At 36.3% G+C, this 19,481-nt stretch overlaps 1 protein-coding gene across 1 annotated transcript; it reads left to right on the forward strand.

Annotated features, from left to right (window-relative positions):
* The first annotated feature begins 8,220 nt into the window (after positions 1–8,220).
* Positions 8,221–9,784, forward strand: LOC127836458 (uncharacterized). The gene is made up of 2 exons (XM_052363103.1): positions 8,221–8,674; positions 9,272–9,784. Exons 1-2 carry the CDS (start codon positions 8,296–8,298, stop codon positions 9,679–9,681), a joined length of 789 nt encoding a protein of 262 aa, XP_052219063.1. The 5' UTR covers positions 8,221–8,295; the 3' UTR covers positions 9,682–9,784.
* The last annotated feature ends 9,697 nt before the right edge of the window (positions 9,785–19,481 follow it).

The raw sequence follows: 19,481 nt of genomic DNA on the forward strand, positions 1-19,481 counted from the left end.
GAGCCGCGTCATTCGAAATAGATCTTATGTCATATGCATCCGAAAAGAATCCTCAGGAGCTACCCTTTGCGCTTATTCGACCTCTTAAGATAACATGAAGTTATAGCTTGCAATGAGGTCAATGTTTTTCAAACGTTTGAAAAGTGCAACTTGTGTACAATAAGTACCAACATAACAATTGCTTCGTTTAAATTAAATATCTGGTGTGTAAAGCGTGTACCGTGTAGTCATTATTGAAGCTACGAAACGTCTTCATCTCAACTTATCTACTCTTGTGTTTTCTCTCAAAGCCAATTGCCCGATTTAGTATGCATTCATATAGTAATAAAACATAATACAACATTCGCATTAACAGCTGCAATTCAATTTTTGGTATTGTTACAAACATGTTCAGGATTTTAGTTAAAATCGTTATGTGCATTGGATTTCACTTCTCGGTATGTACGTTCTGTATGAATTGTGGCTTTGTATTCTTATGTTAGGCATATAGTTGAAAGGTTTAAAATGAAAGAAATCAGCATAACTAATTCTCTTGAGTTTCATGATTTCTTAATCTGGTTAAATGCACATGACACACGTTCAATCATAAGGCTAATTACTTACTTAACATTTATTTTTAAATTGTTGTGATCGATCTTTTTTTTTAATTATTGCCATCACTCATTTGTAATATATATAATATTGTCCAAAGAAATATTTTCTATTTGAATAACTTAAACGTCATTTGCAAATATCACAAGAAATATGTGCACATTTTAAATGTACACATATATTTGCAAATAAAAGCTTAATAATATGGTTTATTTCTAGGAATCCAAGACCTGTGGGCAAACAAAATGTCATGGTAGGTGATACAATGTATGAATAGCTTTGGGTATATTTAAAACATCTCAGCCATACAGTTGGTTTACACTTGGTTTGAAAGAAGGGAGATGTTCGGAAAAAATGCGATACTATTTCATTCATAAACATATTTTGCAAACCTGACAGTTATGGCAAGAAGCAATACAATTTACAATCAGTTCCGTTTTGCTTCTATTTGACATTTTCCCTCCATTCTACCTATTTAAGATGTCCATAATCATCCTTGTTCAATGTTATTTATGATAACTTTTCCTTGTTATTGATTAACACATGTTCGTTTTATTTATGATAACATTTCGATTATGGTGAAGATCACATATTTTCTCGTGCCTTCCCTTTAGACACGTTAGAGGACCCGTATTGCTGCAATAAGACGGGAGGAAGTATGAAGGGAGGGGAATGCTGCTGCTCCTGATCTCAGAGCACCTTTGTGGGCCACTGTTCTCACCCAATGATGGACTCCACAGGGCTACCCTGGTGAAAGCGATGTTAGAAAGCATACATTTAGTCGCAGTAATAATTTATTATTTAAATACATGTATTGGTCCTCATTATGATTATACCATGACCATTCATATTATACGCAGCATTTTGTTGCTCCGTTATGTTTGTTAAATACAATTATATGTAAAACAGGCAGACTACTAAATTCTCAAGTCAATACATTGATGACAGTGTTGCATACCCATGATAAAACGTATATGCAATCAAGTAGTAATACAACACTAAAATCACTTATGTTTATTGACCCCAGTAGAATTCATATTGTGTAATCCCCATTTTCCTTTAAGCGATTAATGCACTATTAACCAGAATAACATTTCTTTTCTATAAATGTAGTTATTAATGTTTAAAAAACTTTCGTGTAAGCTTAATTGCTAAAATAAATACTGTTTTATTGTTTGGGTTGTTGTTCAATGATGTTTTATCATTTTTATTCAGGCTGGTCAAGACTCGACGAAGTTTTTTATGAATTTTGCTTTAGAAATAATATCACTGCTTTTCTTGCATGACGTGGTATATACATAGCAAGACTCTTATTGAAAAGATAATGTTTTTAGTTTATTACTGAGCCTTGCTCTTGGAAAACGGCGCTCAATGCATATGCGTGATATGCGGAAAGTGGACATGTTTGAATTCCCATGTATATCGTTACAGGGGGAGCATACATCGCAATCAGTTCTGTGTTGGCATGCATTGGGCTTGGTTTAATCCTCCATAGGCGGGTCCAGGGGCGACAATCCAAGGCAAATGAAGATGTTTAAAGAGGTCAATAACACATTCTGGTTATCACTATCTCAAAAATCTGTGATGTATTTTGATGAAACACATGCACGTGTTTCCACTACCATTCAAAAGGAATTTGATTGCGCAGCTAAAAAAAATATACCATCAATAGTAGATTTGTTCTATTGTGTTTTACTCTGTGCGCCACATTGTAAGGGTAATTTCGAGCATGATTTTATTTCTTGTTGCCAGATCTTAAAGTTATGTATTTATCTGTAATCTATCATGATACTATAGTAATAATTACCCCGTGTAGACATTTGTAACGTTTTAAATGAGAGTTCTTCTAAATTGAGATTATGTTTTTTAGATGCGTCGCTAGCAGTTTAGTATATTTTGTTTTGTAAATTTTTGTAAATGAACGTGTTTAATTTGTATACTAAAAACTTTCATACCTATATATTAATCATTTTATCAGATGCACTGAATTATATATTGTACCTCACATTCGTCTGTATATATATATATATATATATATATATATATATATATATATATATATATATATATATATATATAGAGAGAGAGAGAGAGAGAGAGAGGAGAGAGAGAGAGAGAGAGAGAGAGAGAGAGAGAGAGAGAGAGAGAGAGAGAGAGAGAGAGAGAGAGAGAGAGAGAGAGAGAGAGAGAGAGAGAGAGACGGCACCAACGGGCGGTCGAACTAAGTGCATGAGTGGCCCTCTGGGACTAACAAGTTTGCCAAGTTTCGTCGCTCTCGGACACATGCTCGGACACGTAAGTGCGTTATAAGGCACCCATGATAGGGTAACGGGGCGTTTTGAGAACATTCGGCGACACTTTCACCGGAACCGACGGAACCGAGACGGCCGGTCGAACTTGGCGAATGCGTGGCCCACTGGGAAACACTAGTCTGCCAGGTTTCGTCGTTCTCGGACACATACTCGGACACATAAGTGCGTTATAAGGCTCCGATTAAAGGGTAACGGAGCGAATACAGGGCGTTTTGCGAATACTTTCACCAGAATCGACGGCACATAGACGCGCGATCGAACTTGGCGCATGCGTGGCCCACTGGGACACACAAGTCTGCCAAGATGTGTCGCTCTCGGTCACATACTCGGAACAATAAGTGCGTTATAAGGCTCCCTTTACACAATGACGGAGCGAATTCGGGGCGTTTTGCGAACCTTCGGCGACACTTTCACCGGAACCGACGGCACCGAGACGAGACTGGCGGTCGAACTTGGTGCATGCGTTGCCCACTGGGACATACAAGTCTGCCAGGTTTCGTCGCTCTCGGACACATACTCGGACACACAATTGTGTTATAAAGCTCCAAATTTAGGGTAATTGAGAGAATACGGGGCGCTTTGCAAACCTTCGCAGACACATTTCACCGATATGGGCGCTCGAACTTAGCGCATTCGTGGCCCACTTGAACACACAAGTCGGCCAAGTTTCGTCGCTTTCGGACACATACTCGGTCACATACGTGCGTTATAAGGCTTCCTTTACACGGCAACGGAGCGAATACGGGGCGTTTTGCGAATCTTCGGCAACACTTTCACCGGAAACGACGGCATCGAGACGGGTGGTCGAACTTGGGGCATGCGTGGCCCCCTTGGGCACAAAAGTCTTCCAAAATTCGTCGTTTTTGGACACATACTCGGACACTTATGTGCGTTATAAGGATCCCGTTATAGGGTAACGGAGCGAATACGGGAGGTTTTGCGAACCTTTGGCGTCAGTTTAACCGGAAACGACGGAACCGAGACGGGCGGTCGAACTTGGCGCATGCATTGCCCACCAAGACACACAAGTCCGCCATGTTTCATTGCTCTCGGACATATACTCGGAGACCGAAGTGCGTTATAAGGCTCCCTGTATAGGGTAACAGCGAATACGGGGCGTTGTGCACACCTTCGGCGACATTTTCACAGGAAACATTCGGCACAGATACGGGCGGTCTAACTTTGCGCATGCGTGGCCCACTGGGACACACACGACTGCCAAGTTTCGTCGCTTTCGGACACATACTCGGACACATAAATGCGTAATAATGTTTCCGTTACAGGGTAACATAGCGAATACGGTTCGTTGTGCGAACCTTCGGCGACACTTTTACCGGAAACAACGGCACCGAGACGGGCGGTCGAACTTGGCGCATGCGTTGCCCTCTGGGACTCACAAGTCTGCCAAGTTTCGTCGCTCTCGGACACATAATCGGACACATGCGTTATAACGCTCCCTTTATAGGGTAACGGAGCAAATACACACACACACACACACACATATATATATATATATATATATATATATACATATATATGAACGGTTTGGATATGTTAACTTTGATTGCAAATAAAGAGTTTATCGACCGGTAACTTCATTTATAACTTGACCGCGCGTTTTTAATATTAACCGGTCGAGCAAAGTATTCACGTATGACGTCACTGCTCGGATTACACATGACTATGTTGCACAGCGAGGTATCGCATTATTTTATTTTGATTGCGATTGTTTAAATCAGAACAATTATTAGTTCTTAATTGATAGATAAATATATTAAAAAATATAACATGTTCTATAAAATATACGATACACATATGAATATAATCTATAGTATAACTTACCCTACGTCTAGCGCGATTTCTGCCTTCTGCCACGCATCACCGTGACTCAGTTCAGCGTTGCACATTATCATCTCACACCGATACAATGTGGAACACGGTGATGTCGCCGTGGCGAATTGCGGTTTCTAGTATCGACAAAAATGTTGATAAAAAGTGGCGTGCGGGCGTTATCGGGAAATCGATCTCACGGTGGACCACCGCGATCACGGTGGACCACCGCGATCGCCGTGGACCACTGCGGTCTCGATGGTTTGCGGTGAAATACAGGTACAACATCAACAACAACATTATACAAATGTACGGTCTGCAATATCGAAATGTACATGTTCATTCACATGTACATATACATTTCGATATTGCAGACCGTATAATGTTGTTTTTTTAACTTTGTATGTACATGTATTACATGCACTTGATATTTAAATCACCGAATATTCAATTCTTTTCTCTTTTATTTGCCCTCTTACAGATTCATTTGACATGTCTTACATCGAGCGTGAGTATAGATTGCGTTTAATGCACCATTTTGTGTTTCAATTGTTTGTGTATGAAGTTTCACTTGTTGTTTTTAATAAAAGATTTGTTTTTGTGTTAACCTTTCGAGAACCCTTGCTCGTTCAAGTACATATATAACTAGCCAACAGTTACATACAAACATGTTGTATGTAATTTGATATCAGACTATTTAAGTGATTTTCTGTTTCTTTTGTTACATATATTGGCTCGATCAAATGTACACGTACAAATTCAAGACATCCGCATTAAGTATTAAATCATAGTCATGCGATAAGATCAGTTGCCATGTTGGCGAGTTACTATTTGTATACCTGTTCTTTGTTCAATAACAAGTTCATTTTTAAACATACACTGTATGTAAACAACTTATAAGAATAAATCGTTATATAGTGGTGCATATGGCATTACAATAATGTTGTGCATTACATTAAGTGAAACATATAAATGATGCGTTTGATTGATGCACATGTAAATCAATGTGCAATAAAATGTGAATGTATATAAAATTGATACAGTATCGACAAGAAGTGTTGATGAGAAATCGCGTTGAATTTAACGAATCATAAATTCACATTTAGCTTTTTAAAAACTGTTTTACTTTTTTTTTCAGATACGACAAGAATATGGTTTTCGGAAAATAAGGAACATAATAACAACGCTGACGAGCTTTTTATTATTTATATTATAAACTTGCATTTAAATACCGATTATGTTACAAACATGAAATTTGTGATACACGTATGCCTGTTTATTGTAAATACGAATAAAACGCTTATGCATATGATTCCTTGACTAACACAATTGTGTTACTATATATATTTTCAAAAATATTTTGCTAATTCAATCTTTTTTGTTAAATAACTGTGCAGTGCGAACTTATGTAAATACATTGATTACTAGTTTGGGTTTAACAAATAAACTACAAGAACCATTCAAATGCATTTTTGTGATAAATAAACTCCATGGTCATAAATCACACAAAAATGAACATAACAATATATGCATAGTATCTTGATGTACCTGCCAACAAATACAGTTGTCAATTATGAGAAAAGTACGGTGGCATAGAGGTGACATTCACTCCTCTTTTTTTAAATTGCACTCCTCTTTTTCTATCTCGTGGCCACGACTAAGTAACTCGTGGCCACGAGTTAGCTATGCCGTGGCTACGAGATCGAAAAAAGAGGAGTGCAAAACTAAATAAAAGAGGAGTGCAATTAAAAAAGCGATGCTGTAAATAAAGGAGGGGTGCATTAAACAAAAGAGGGGAGAATTCCGAGATCTCGAGATCCCGACTTAGCTTACTCGCGGCCACGAGTTAGTAAGCAAATCAAATTTTGAGTAACATGTGTAAATATTCTGTACGCATATATATAGCTGGCCAAAGCGGGCTTTTAATGTGATGATTACTTTCCTTTGTATAAAGATCACAATGGACGACCATATGGAACAATTTGATTGGCTGACTAACTCGTGGCCACGAGTTGGCTAAGTCGGGATCTCGAGATCTCGAAATGTTCTCCTCTTTTGTTCAATGCACCCTTCCTTTATTTACTGCACCGCTCTTTTTTTAATTGCATTCCTCTTTTATTTAGTTTTGCACTCCTATTTTTTCTTTCCCGTGGCCACGACATAGCTAACTCGTGGCCACGAGTTACTTAGTCGTGGCCACGAGATAGAAAAAAGAGGAGTGCAATTTAAAAAAAAGAGGAGTGAATGTCACCTCTATGCCATCGTAGAAAAGTAAAAAAGATACTGTTTGTTTAAAACTATCTCAGTTCTCCTAGGCTGATGATGAATTATATTTATTTGCGCACAAACTAATGTTTCTTCTTTAGTTATATCGGCTTTTAGTTTTGGTCTCTGTCTTTAATATATAACGTACACATTTACTATTTACGCTTTGTGTGCTGTATACTGTATGCATATACTTAAGAAAGGAAATCGAAATTTGATCACTTATTCTATAACTTATCCTAATTTTACAAAAGAAGCGTACTTCTTCCTTGTTTGACAATACAGGATCCGCCATATGGTTGTTGTTGTTGTTTACCGTAGCAAATCACGTTGCGACACAGTGCGCGTTTATATTTAATCGGGGAACACACCCCGCCGCTGATGCGAGTAGACAACGGTAATGAAACGTTTCTTAATGTTTCAAAGATAACTTGGACTCTGGGTAATGAAGAAAACGAGAGCAATAATGAAAACATTAACTTCTGTTTAGGCGTTAACGATAATCTTCGGCATGTAAGAGGCATCACGTTATTATCATGAAGAAGACTCGTGTACATGCTTTAAACGGATGAAAACGGGTTTCTTTTGAGTTTTTTTTTCATACGGTTCGTTTACGTCTTCTTGATATATACGCTATTTACTTCATCAAGTGAGGAAAGCTATACATAAACGTCAAATGTATTTGATACACTAGTATTTGACCGTCGTTGCTGTTCAATAAAAGCAATATTGTCATTTGTAACGTTTCGATAGCAATACATTCTACGATATCCAATTAGTTCAGCATGTCTAGTAACAAAACGGATGCAAACGGATATAATAATGATTTTTGAGCATTCATTAGCCTCCGAACGGTTCAGTGTAAAACGTGGAAAGGGTACGCGCAGAAAAGTATCGTGTGCTATCTATCGAAATGTTTAATGTGGAAAGAAACAGTATTCTTTCTAACACATTTAATTTCAACGTCCCAGTTCATTCTTTTAGTTTATTATTAGAACAAATTTACGTAAATAACTCCTCTAGAACAATAACATAATCCAATAGACCATGAAGCACGCTATTCAAAATTCAAATTATATGTAATGCATTCGTTATGTAGCACGCAACACATAAACATTAGCTTTCAAGATTTTAGTTCCGTATTGAAATGAATTGTATGTAATATTTGAATAGGAAGTAGGAAATAAAACAATCACGTTATAGCTATCCAGGTTCAGTTATCAACCGCTTAAGGACCAGAATAGGTACTTAACATTTGATATTAAAGCCTATCGAAGTACATTGAGATAAATGAACTATGTGGTTCGTAATTTTATTAGTGTACATGCTGAAAGCATCATCTGCTGTGGAACCCTCTTGCCAGGTTTGTTCGAAGTTTGATTACGAAAGGCTGCTTGAACGCGTGATCCGGAATGAGTTGACACTGAAGGACACGCTGGACAAAATAACGAAAACAAACGCAAAAGTCGAGGAAACGTTGAAAAGAATTGAAACAGAAAATGCGAAACTTAACCTCGCAATGCAAGGACTAGAGGAGAAGAAGAGGACTATTGATGATAAAATTGACGCCCTCGTTGACACTGGGGCCAAAAATATGTCTGAAGCAGTTGCAGAAATGAAAACAGCCGTCCAATCACTAGTTAAACAGACCGCGCAGGAATGGGATGTTATGAAAGGTATCGCATATAGTGTAACTGTATTTGACGTCGCACCTTTTGTTCGGTTTACGTCAATAAGAATTTGTATTGTTAATATGTGGTGTTAGCAAACATAAACACTTCACACATATTTTAATTAATAATATTCTAATGTTGTTTATCTACCAAAACAGATAAGAAAGAAAAGCAGCTACGTATATGGTCAACACACTATTAATTTACCAATACACAAACAAAATAAGTAAAATACTTAAAATCTAAACTAATACAACAAACATTCTTCAGTTAAAATGATAACATAATTACACTTGGCTAATTTATGTTGGTGTTGCAAAAGATTAGGTAAGACTAATGCTAGAACTGTTTTTATTATTACTACTATTACTATAACTGTTACTAATACTTATTTGTATTCTAAACAGAAGTAGCCGACAACGTTTATACAAGTTCCTACTACTACTACTACTTCTTATACTACTATAATAATACTTCTAATAATAACAATACGTCTAATAATAATAATACTTCTAATAATAATAATAATCATCATCATAATCATAATAATAATATTCATAATAATATTCAAAATGATATTCATAATAATTGTTATTTCAGAAAACAGTTCGGTGCCACATGTTATGTTCCATGCTCGACAAACCACTACTGGTCAACGCTCATACACTACAAACCAGGACGTTGTGTTCCCGACAGTCCTGATCAACGATGGTGGATGGTATAGCCCTATCACTGGGCACTTCACAGCGTCCGTTGCGGGGGTGTACATGTTCATGGTGCAGTTCTGTCCGTATTTGCACAAATGGGCCTACCTGGAAATTGTCCATGCAGGTAGAGCTTTACAGAGTTCAGGACACAAGGGTGAAGATGTTATAGTTTGTGTCAGCATGCAGGCCTTTGCTAAGGTTGCTATTGGAGACGAGGTCTGGGTGCGAATTTCAGCTACTAGTGAGATCTATCATGATGACACCAGATCGACAAGCTATGCTGGGCTTTTGATCAGCCTTTAAATACTAATGAACTGTCTACGCGTGACAATATATTTCTGGCATATGTAAAATAATTAATTCAGTTCTTTTCAGTTGCGATATCTAACCATTTTTCACTTTTTATTTATATATCGTAAAGAAACCTTAATAAATTGTAATATATACCTTACCCGAGTCTGTTTATGACAGGTGGTTGTTTCTTCAAATTTATGTTGAAACTAGCTCCTGACAGCCATCTTACGGTATTGTTTCAACATCTGATTGCTTGGAATGCATATCAAATTAAAATAATACAACGTGAGAAAAAGAAGAGCAGAAGAAATGCGAACGCGGTAATAATTATTAGCTTGTCCCGATTTTTTCAACTTGTGTTAACTATGTTTTAATAGGTTTAACATAGCTAACTGAGCCTATGTCCCTATGGAACTTTCTGTCAAACATCAAATGCATACAGTTAACAATACGCTTCTTAAAAGAAGTATTTGTTTTAGAAAATGCCGGTCCTCATTGATATACTAAGGGTTTATAGTCCTTTTCGGAAAGGCTTAAATTTATCGGTAAAGGTTATCGCCCTTGCATACTCTCTAACGAGGAGTTAACGCGCGACTGTAACTGGGGAGCAAATTTAATATGGCGGACAATGATAAAACGACACGATTTCCTAAGTCAACTGATAAAAAGAGACATTACTGTTGTATATGTAGCAATTACAGAGGAAAAATAGTGGTGGACACATGATTAGACATCGGAAGTATGAATGATGATAAGAAAACCGAACACATTTGGGACCTTACGTAGCTTGTTTTAAATATTGTTATACCGTATCTCTATTTGCTGAATGTAGATTTAGCTTAGAGGGAAGAGGGAAGAATAGTGTTGGAATCAAACGGCATCGATAATGTCGCCCTAAATATGTAAATGGACTTCATAATTGTATAAAATATTATTCCCGTGTTTACATAACTTATATTATTATAATTTGTATTTTACCACGATGTTGTCCGTTTTTATTTATAACTGAAAACATGTTTTATTTAAAAAAAAAAGTTTTCGCACTCTTAACTCAAATGGTAAAAAAATAATGTAACGGCATTAATTGCATGTGTTGACAAAATGAAGCACACATTCCCGAAATTTTACTAACAACAAACGTGTATGTTTAATACAAGTAAGAGCATTGAAGAAGTATTTAATTTATTACCAGGTGAAGATCGAGAATTTGTATGTGCGTTTGTTTTGGTTATTATAGCAAACATTCAAAATTGATCAATGTATTTCACTTCATGTATATAAACTAACTGTGTGTATCGAACGATTTAGCCGTTCTTGTTTTCCTCTCAACTGCTTTCCGACCAGATACTCTCGTCGTACCAACGTTTATGCCATTTATGGATATACTTATTTTCATAGTCAACTTCAAATTTTTCAACGTGTATTAAAAGTGTTTGCCATTATTTTTTATCATTTTTTAATTCCTTGCACGGGTTCAACCGCTCCTTTAACTTTCCCAATTGACTATACAACCAACCCTGTCCACGACTGCTAGACAGCGGTTATATCTTCATTTATCAATCACATTAATATTATAACTGACACAAAGGTCGAGACGAAATAATAAAATGTAGTTTACATCGCGAGGACTCAGAAAGTCAGTATAATGTATTAGCCGGCCCATAAAACTAGTGACATTGTTGTTGATGTGCTATATAGTTTAAAACATTTTTTTAAATACAACGTTACAATTACTTCCCCAATGCATCGTATGCAGTTATAATTTGAGTACGTTTGTTGGACATAATACTTCGTTTAAATGCATGCCTTCTTTTGTCAATAAATGTTGCTTTTTAACTGAAGAATACACCTTGTATTCCCACACCAACCATCGGTCTATAATTATTCATGTCTTTATTTAATATTATGGACATACATACAATATTTATTGCATAACACAGCTATTAAAATTGTCGTGAATACGCTCACATTCTCGACAGTAAAAGCGTCAAGTCTGAATATGATTTCATCAACCTGCCAAGAACCGTAATAACGTTTCACACTTTGAATATCAAACGATTTTAGTTGCGTAACATTTCATCGCATAAATATTTATATGTTTTAATTGACTTCAGGTGTGGTTTTGTGTCAACTTGGTCGTGAAATAGCATGAATAGCAGAGTATACCAGTTATTGCACTTTAAAAAAAAGACAATGGCTACGAGATTAATTAAAAAAAAACGGTTTTGTGACAAATGTAGGCCTTACATAAAATGACTTAATAATCACACATTAACAGTGTGCAGTGAATTAATTAACAAATAATAACTTTAAAAAACTCGAAGAAAAAAAATATATACGACGGATGTTTGCCGTCTGTTGACAGTCACTTGTCATATTTGTCTCTAATTAATGTGTTTCCCCAATATAACAATATTTTCATTATTATAACCGGTCTTCTGCAGCTTTAAGACTATGCTTGCATCGCGGTAATAACTACAAACAAAGTGTTACTTTAGTGCATGTAGATCTTTTTTATAAGTATAATTAACGATTAAATCAAAACTAGGCACTGCAAGAGGCTACAACTATTCCGAAAATAAGCAATTTTATCTGTTATACGACAGACACTCAGCTTATAAAATGAAGTGATGTATGGTGTGACGACAAGACGTTAACGTTACACTGCTCAAAAACGTAACGTCACCATCTCAGGACACGTTGATCTTAGAAAATTATCCGGTAGTGAACGCTTGTATAAAGCACTTATTTTGATAACTGTAAATCAAAGTGTGAACAAAAATGTTATTATATTAAATGATAAACTTTTAAAAAAGTGTTTAGACATTTTTGTTAAAAGCAAAGTTTATGCATGATTGAAATTTCCGGTGACATTTGTAGTCGGTCTTTTCTTTACCGAACAGAATATTTGACGTTAGTGCCCAAGGCATAATCACGCGCACTAAGCCATCAATCGAACGTAGAAAGTCAGTCCATCAAATTGTGGTTTGGAAAATTTCACTGCTTTCAACACAAATGATTTAAAGGTACGTTTATGCGTCTAGTTGATTATATGGCATTGCACTTGAACATCAAATAAGTATTACCGTAAAAATGTTGATTGGCTTGCCACCATTAGTCCTCTGATTATTTAGCACAAGGTAATTATATAAATCATTGTCTGAAAAATAGGGAATGAGATTAACATCACTGCTACAACAACTTTAATCGATGCACTTCTGGTAACTTCTCACCTTAAGGTATGGAAAGCCTTGACTGTCTTATACGTCAACGAACCTATATATCATGTCGATGTGACATTATATTATGTCAATACGTCATTATATGAGGTATATTTGTCAATATATTATGTCAAGCCACCCTAACATTGCGTCAATATGTAATTATATTGGGTGCATTTATCAATATATTGTGTCAAACCATCCTTATATTAAGTCAATATGTCATTATATTGAGTGCATTTGCCAATATATTATGTCAAACCATCCTTAAATTGAGTGATTTCGTCATTATATTGGGTGCTTTTGCCAATATATTGTGTCAAACCATCCTTATATTAAGTCAATCGGTCATTATATTGGGTGCTTTTTTAATATATTGTGTCAAACCATCCCTGTATTTAGTGGTATCGTCATTATATTGGGTGCATTTGTCAATATATTGTGTAAAACCATCCTTATATTAAGTCAATCGGTCATTATATTTGGTGCTTTTGTCAATATATTATGTCAAACCATCCTTATATTGAGTGGTATCGTCATTATATTGGGTGCTTTTGTCAATATATTATGTCAAACCATCCTTATATTTAGTGGTTTCGTCATTATATTGGGTGCATTGGTCAATATATTATGTATTGGCATAATAAAAGGTCACATCGGCATGATATATAGGTTCGTTGACTCAATATAAGGGTGGCTTGACATAATATATTGACACAAACACCCAATATAATGACATATTGACTTAATATATTGACAAAGTGACTAAATATATTTCTATTGGACACAACAATGTTCATTTTGTACGTATAAGACAGTCAAGGCTTTACCTTTTCTATCAGGTCTTTCTTCGATCCATATACAGACAACCCGTGCTGACGTAAATAGTGTTGTAACTTAGCACAATTAGCTTTGTTTACATCAACATTTAATCAGTGTTGTCGATCGCTTTCAATTTAGGCATCGTCTTGAATACTTTTGCTCACCGGAAGTAGAAGAATAAGTGACGACAACTCTTGACGTCATTTGCTCCTGGGAAATATAATTATATATAAAATATGATTTGACGTTACATATTCACTTTTTGTTGGAAAAGTTGCACATTTATCTTCATAAAATATGAGTTTGTTGCAATTAAAGAATTGAAATTAAAAGCACAAAGGCAAATTTTGAAGCGTGAGAAAAGGATATGAACCGCGTAATACAAAACTGGTTCTTATGCAACATGTATCCAAACATTCTCGTCGGGAGCTATCCTGCTGTCCGTTGCGGACAGCGAAGCTCCTTTCTTTATTGTTTCGAATAGATTTCAGTTGTATTGATGATCCCATCTCCAATTAATTGATGGTCACATTTGCCTTTTATCTATATTCAAATTTCAATTTCATAGATAAGGACATTTCCATGTTATTCGTGATCACACAGCAAGCTAACGGCTTTTTGTGTAAAAAGCATTTACAGTCAAAATTTTGGTATTTGAGAGAATTAACAGAATACATGTTTTTCGTGATTTGTGTAGACATGATTGATGTTATGGTATCAGTACTTACTCGTGCCTTCTGTTCAGATACGTTGGAGTACCCGTATTGCTGCAATAAGACGGGAGGAAGTATGTAGGGAGGGGAATGCTGCTGCTCCAGATCTCTCCTATGCGCGTCACTGTTCTCACCAATTTGATGGACTCCACAGGGTAACCTTGGTGTAAGCGATGTTATAAAAGGTACATTCAGTCGCGGTAATAATGCCTCATTTAAATACATGTATTGGTACGTATTATGATAATACCATGACCATTGACATTATACGCAGTCTTTTATTACCCCGTTATGTTTGTTTGATAATTGTATATGTAATAAAGGCAGGTTACTCAATTTTTAAGTCCATACATTGATAACAGAGTTGCATAGCCATGATAAAACTTATATGCAATCAAGTAATAATACAACATTAAAATCACATATGTTTTTTGACTTCAGCAAAATTCAAAATGTGTATTCTCTTTTTTCCAATCAGCAATTACAGCACAATCAACAAAAAGAACATTACTTTTCTTTATATAGTTATGTATGGTTAAAAGCTTTCGTATAAGGTAAATTTCTAAAATAAATGTTTTATTGTTTGTGGTTTAGTTCTATGTTATTTTATCATTTTTATTCAAGCTGGTCAAGTTTGACTCGACGAATTGTTTTATTTAAAAAATATATAAATAATAGAGCTGCATTTCTCGCATTACGTTACGTAACATATAAAAAGCAAGACTCTTAATTAAAGAGATATTGTTTTATGTTTTTTTATGAGCCTCGCTCTCGAAAAACGGCGCTTAATGCATATGCGTGATGTGTCGTGTAAGAATAGCGTGTGCTGTCCTAATAAGGGACGACATTTTCTGCCTATATTGAATTTTCGTTAAGAAAAGACTGTCTTGACACAAACACTTCAATTTTAGACGAAAGTGGACATGTTTATACGCTCTTGTATATTGTTACACGGGGAGCATACAATGCCATCAGTTCTTTGCTGGCCCGCGTTTGGCTTGGTTAAACCTCAATAGGCGTGGCAAGAGGCGATAATCCAAGGCAAAAGAAGATGCTTAAGAGGTCAATAACACATGCTGGATATAACGATCTAAAAATCCTTGAATTATTTTAATGGAACATATTTAATTGATGTCAGTGCCGCCGCAACGATATTGTGGTAGTTTGTAAGTTGCTACTGTTGTTTTGTAGCATTCGATACTTTGGCGCCAGGGAACCAGGCTGTATAAGGTTCTTGTGGGTAGTTAATTTTCCTGCGGCCCCGATGCGCTCTTGTTATCTGCCCTTTTCCAGCATGCTCGTTTTTGGTGCCGTTCGTTTGCCAGGCATTGCAGACGTTTATTAGCCCAGAAGAGCCACAAAAGAGGTATATATTCGTTGTTTATAAGTAATTGCCTTTGCTCTTTAAAGCGTCGTATTGTAAATGTCTAAGTTTCTGTTCGTAAGGCGTTCAACTTTACAGTTGTTTTATGTAATCAGTTTTCGCGACTGAAATCTACCATGGCTTCCCCAACTTAACGACATTGGAATTACCTATTATTCTTTATATATGTATTTGCCAGAATTAATTTCTATTTAGATGTGCCATTAAATGTATGTATGTTTTCCTTTAATTTGTAGATTGACGTAGACGATTGTCAGTGACATTGTTTAATACATTCGAAGTCAAACGTGACAAACGAAATTGTCTTCGGAGATGTTGCATCTTCCATTATCTCTCATGAACTGACTCAATAATACCGAGTCGGCAATATTTGACTTAATTTTTGGTTTGGTTGCTCTGACGAGGGATCGAAAAATTTCAGGATCTTCATAAAAGCCTAGTGTTAGAGTGTCGTCTTTGGTTGCAGGTGGTTGTGCTGCGGGTTCGATCCCCAGAAGCGACATTGAAAACTAGCCAACTTTGTTATCTAAAAGGCTGCTAAACCTGATATACTAAGATAATGTGAATTTTCTCTCACATGGTGATCAGTTATAATATATAAAAACTCACAGCAGTAGTAAACAATGGGACAATAATTAATGAACGCATCTTTGATTTGACTTTTACACTTTGAGTTTGACATGGCCTAGATTGAAATATGTGACTTGACTTTGGGTCAAGTTCCCCAGGGGTAATACGTCCCCGTACCCCCAATTTTTTTTTCGTACCAAATTTTTTTCGAACCCAATTTTTTTTTCGTACCCAATTTTTTTCGGAATCTAATTTTTTTTCGTAACCAAATTTTTTTTGCTTAATTTTTTCGTTCCCGAAATTTTTGTACCAAATTTTTTTTTCGTACCCACATACACAATTGTGATGATGTAGATCAACTTAAATGGATGCTTTTATATATCCATCCTCTTCAAAAGCATCGTTACACCAGTACTGTCAGTACTTTGATTTAATAAATGTCACTCTTAGATTATGTTATACACGACTTTTGTTTGGAAACTTTTTTGATTGTATATTGTTGAATCATATATATGACATGTATATTGTTGAACCATATATATGACATTCTTGTGAAATTCCTCTTGTGACTTCATTATTGTGATGTGTTTGATTTACTTCTACACTATCTAGTACAGGGAAAGCTCATGCAGCTCTGTCACGAAATTTGTTTAAACGTTTGCTAAATTATTAATAGTTTTCTAATTTTGAATATTTACGTCTGTACTTAAAATTAAAGTACATTTTTAGAACATTTAAGTAATTGTTTAAGCATTTACTTGAAAAAATACTACTTAAGTAAAAGTTAGTGTGAATTTAGAGTAGGGGGATCAAATATTTGGAATATACACTTTAAAGTTTGAACTTGCATTGTGAGAGGTTTAAATGATTTGTATTACACTTGATTTTGCTGGTTTGTTCTGTTAAAACGATTAGGCGATTACACTTGATTTTGCTGGTTTGAGCTGTTAGCTTTAACAGAGATGTCAGCACTTAGTGATCACGTTTTGTCTGTAGAGTACTTTTTGAAATTTACAATTTAATGTTTGAACTTGTATTTTGAGAGATTTAAATGATTTGTATACACTTGATTTTGCTGGTTCTGTTCGCTTTAAAAGATATTTCAGCACTTAGTGATCAAGTTTTGTCTGAGTACTTTTTTATATCGTCGCCCTTTACTCCTAAGTTATTGGTACTCGTAAGGTAGTCTCATATGGCCGACAACCCTGCTGCAGATATTGGGGAAGAGTCTAGTGAAGTATTGGAAAAGCGTGATAGAACTCCAACCGAAAAGGGTCTAGCTTGGCAAATTGATAATCATGTTCGTGGCACAAGGTCGCTTATATCGCGTTGGCATCGTCGCGCGTCGCAATTGAATTCTCTTTTGTCAGATTCCGAAGATTCAAAAATAATAACGAAGGAACGGGACGGCTTGATTAGTATCATGAATGAGTTAAGTAAGGAGTACGACAATTTGAATCAGTTGACACGGTCGAGTTAAGTAGCAAATGTTACAGAGGTTCTTCGTGGCATGAGGACAGATGATGTAGAATTCAGGTTTTATTCCGATACCGCACACACAAGTAAGGCCTCACACTCTTTACATACTTCTCGTTCGTCTAATAAATCTAATCTTGCTGCAACGGCTGCACTGAAAGTTAAGCTTAAATATCTTGATGTGGAATCCAAAGCTTAATTTGAATTTGATCGAGTTAAAACGATTAGGCGATTAGAAATGACCCAAGCCAATCTTGACGCAATGGATGAGCCTACATTTGACTTAAACCAGCCATTGAGATCTAGACCAGACACGGATCTTCTGCCGATTGATCGTGACCGTTTCACTAAAGAATATATTTTAGCCCATTCCATTGATGGTGACCAAGATTTGGTGAGACTTACCTGTCAAAAAACTAGTCAACCTTCTCAATTACCCGAACACTCTATAAAGCTAGATCCTCCCTCTGATCTAGACTTTAGCCTGCCTCGTAGTGTTGCTTCTGCTTCTGCTCCTAGTGGTTTCTCAAATATGAATCCTATGGTTAGAGAGTTCTATCCCGACTCAAAATATTCATTTCCTGCAGGAACAGCATTGGCGACGTCCTAGCACTACGACTCTTTCTAGGGGTCTACACTGTCCCTCTTAAAGCTAAACCAGTGCGTGCTCCAGCACCTAGTTATGATGTACAGCAAGGATTCATCGAATTGTTCAAATTCCTTGCCTAACAAGTTACTCTTAGTAGACTTCCTCACACTGAGCCCACGGTTTTCAGTGGCGATCCTCTTAAATATCCAGGTTGGAAGACAGCATTTCAGACGCTGGTAGAACGTCGGAATATTCCATCAAATGAAAGAATTCATTACCTTAAAAAGTACCTTTCCGGTGATGCTAGGGATTCTGTTGAAAACTACTTTCTTTTCTCCTCCGACGAAACTTATGATGAGGCCAAAAGACTACTTGACGAACGCTTCGGTGACCCATTTGTCATTGGCAACTCCTTTAGAGAGCGTTAAGAAAAAATGCCAAAGATTACGAACAGAGATGGAACAGGTCTTCGTAAATTTTCTGACTTTTGAAGACAGTGTCACACAGCTATGGAGACGATCAGCACCCTTCAGATACCCGATGATTATCGTGAGAACAGAAAGTTGATTTCGAAACTTCCTGATTGGGTCGTTACCAGATGGGCTAGGGTTGTTTACCAGCGGAAGGAGGATGGAAAAGGTTTCCCAAAGTTAAAGACTTTTGTGGATTTTCTTGACAAAGAGGCCAAGATCGCATGTGACCCTATCACATCCTTGCAATCTCTAAAGGGAGAGGTTCCCTTATCGTAAAGGTATCCCAAATATAGAGGTCCATCCAGAAATGATGATCCTCCGAAAAGCCGCTCATTTCTTTCAGGTTCTAATGGTAATCAGCCTACTGATGTCGTTAGTGGTGTGCCAAAATCGGTTCGTCCTTTGTCTCCTCGTAGATTTCTGGCCAAAATTATAGATGAGAGGAAGTCCTTTGCTAAAGATAATAATCTTTGTTTTGGTTGTTTGAATATTGGTCATATCTCAAAAAGATGTAAGGATAGGAAAAAATGCGGAACTTGCAGAAAGTTTCACCCAACGTCT

Source organism: Dreissena polymorpha, chromosome 6 (assembly GCF_020536995.1).
Source record: "Dreissena polymorpha isolate Duluth1 chromosome 6, UMN_Dpol_1.0, whole genome shotgun sequence".
NCBI classification, from domain to species: Eukaryota; Metazoa; Mollusca; class Bivalvia; order Myida; family Dreissenidae; genus Dreissena; species Dreissena polymorpha.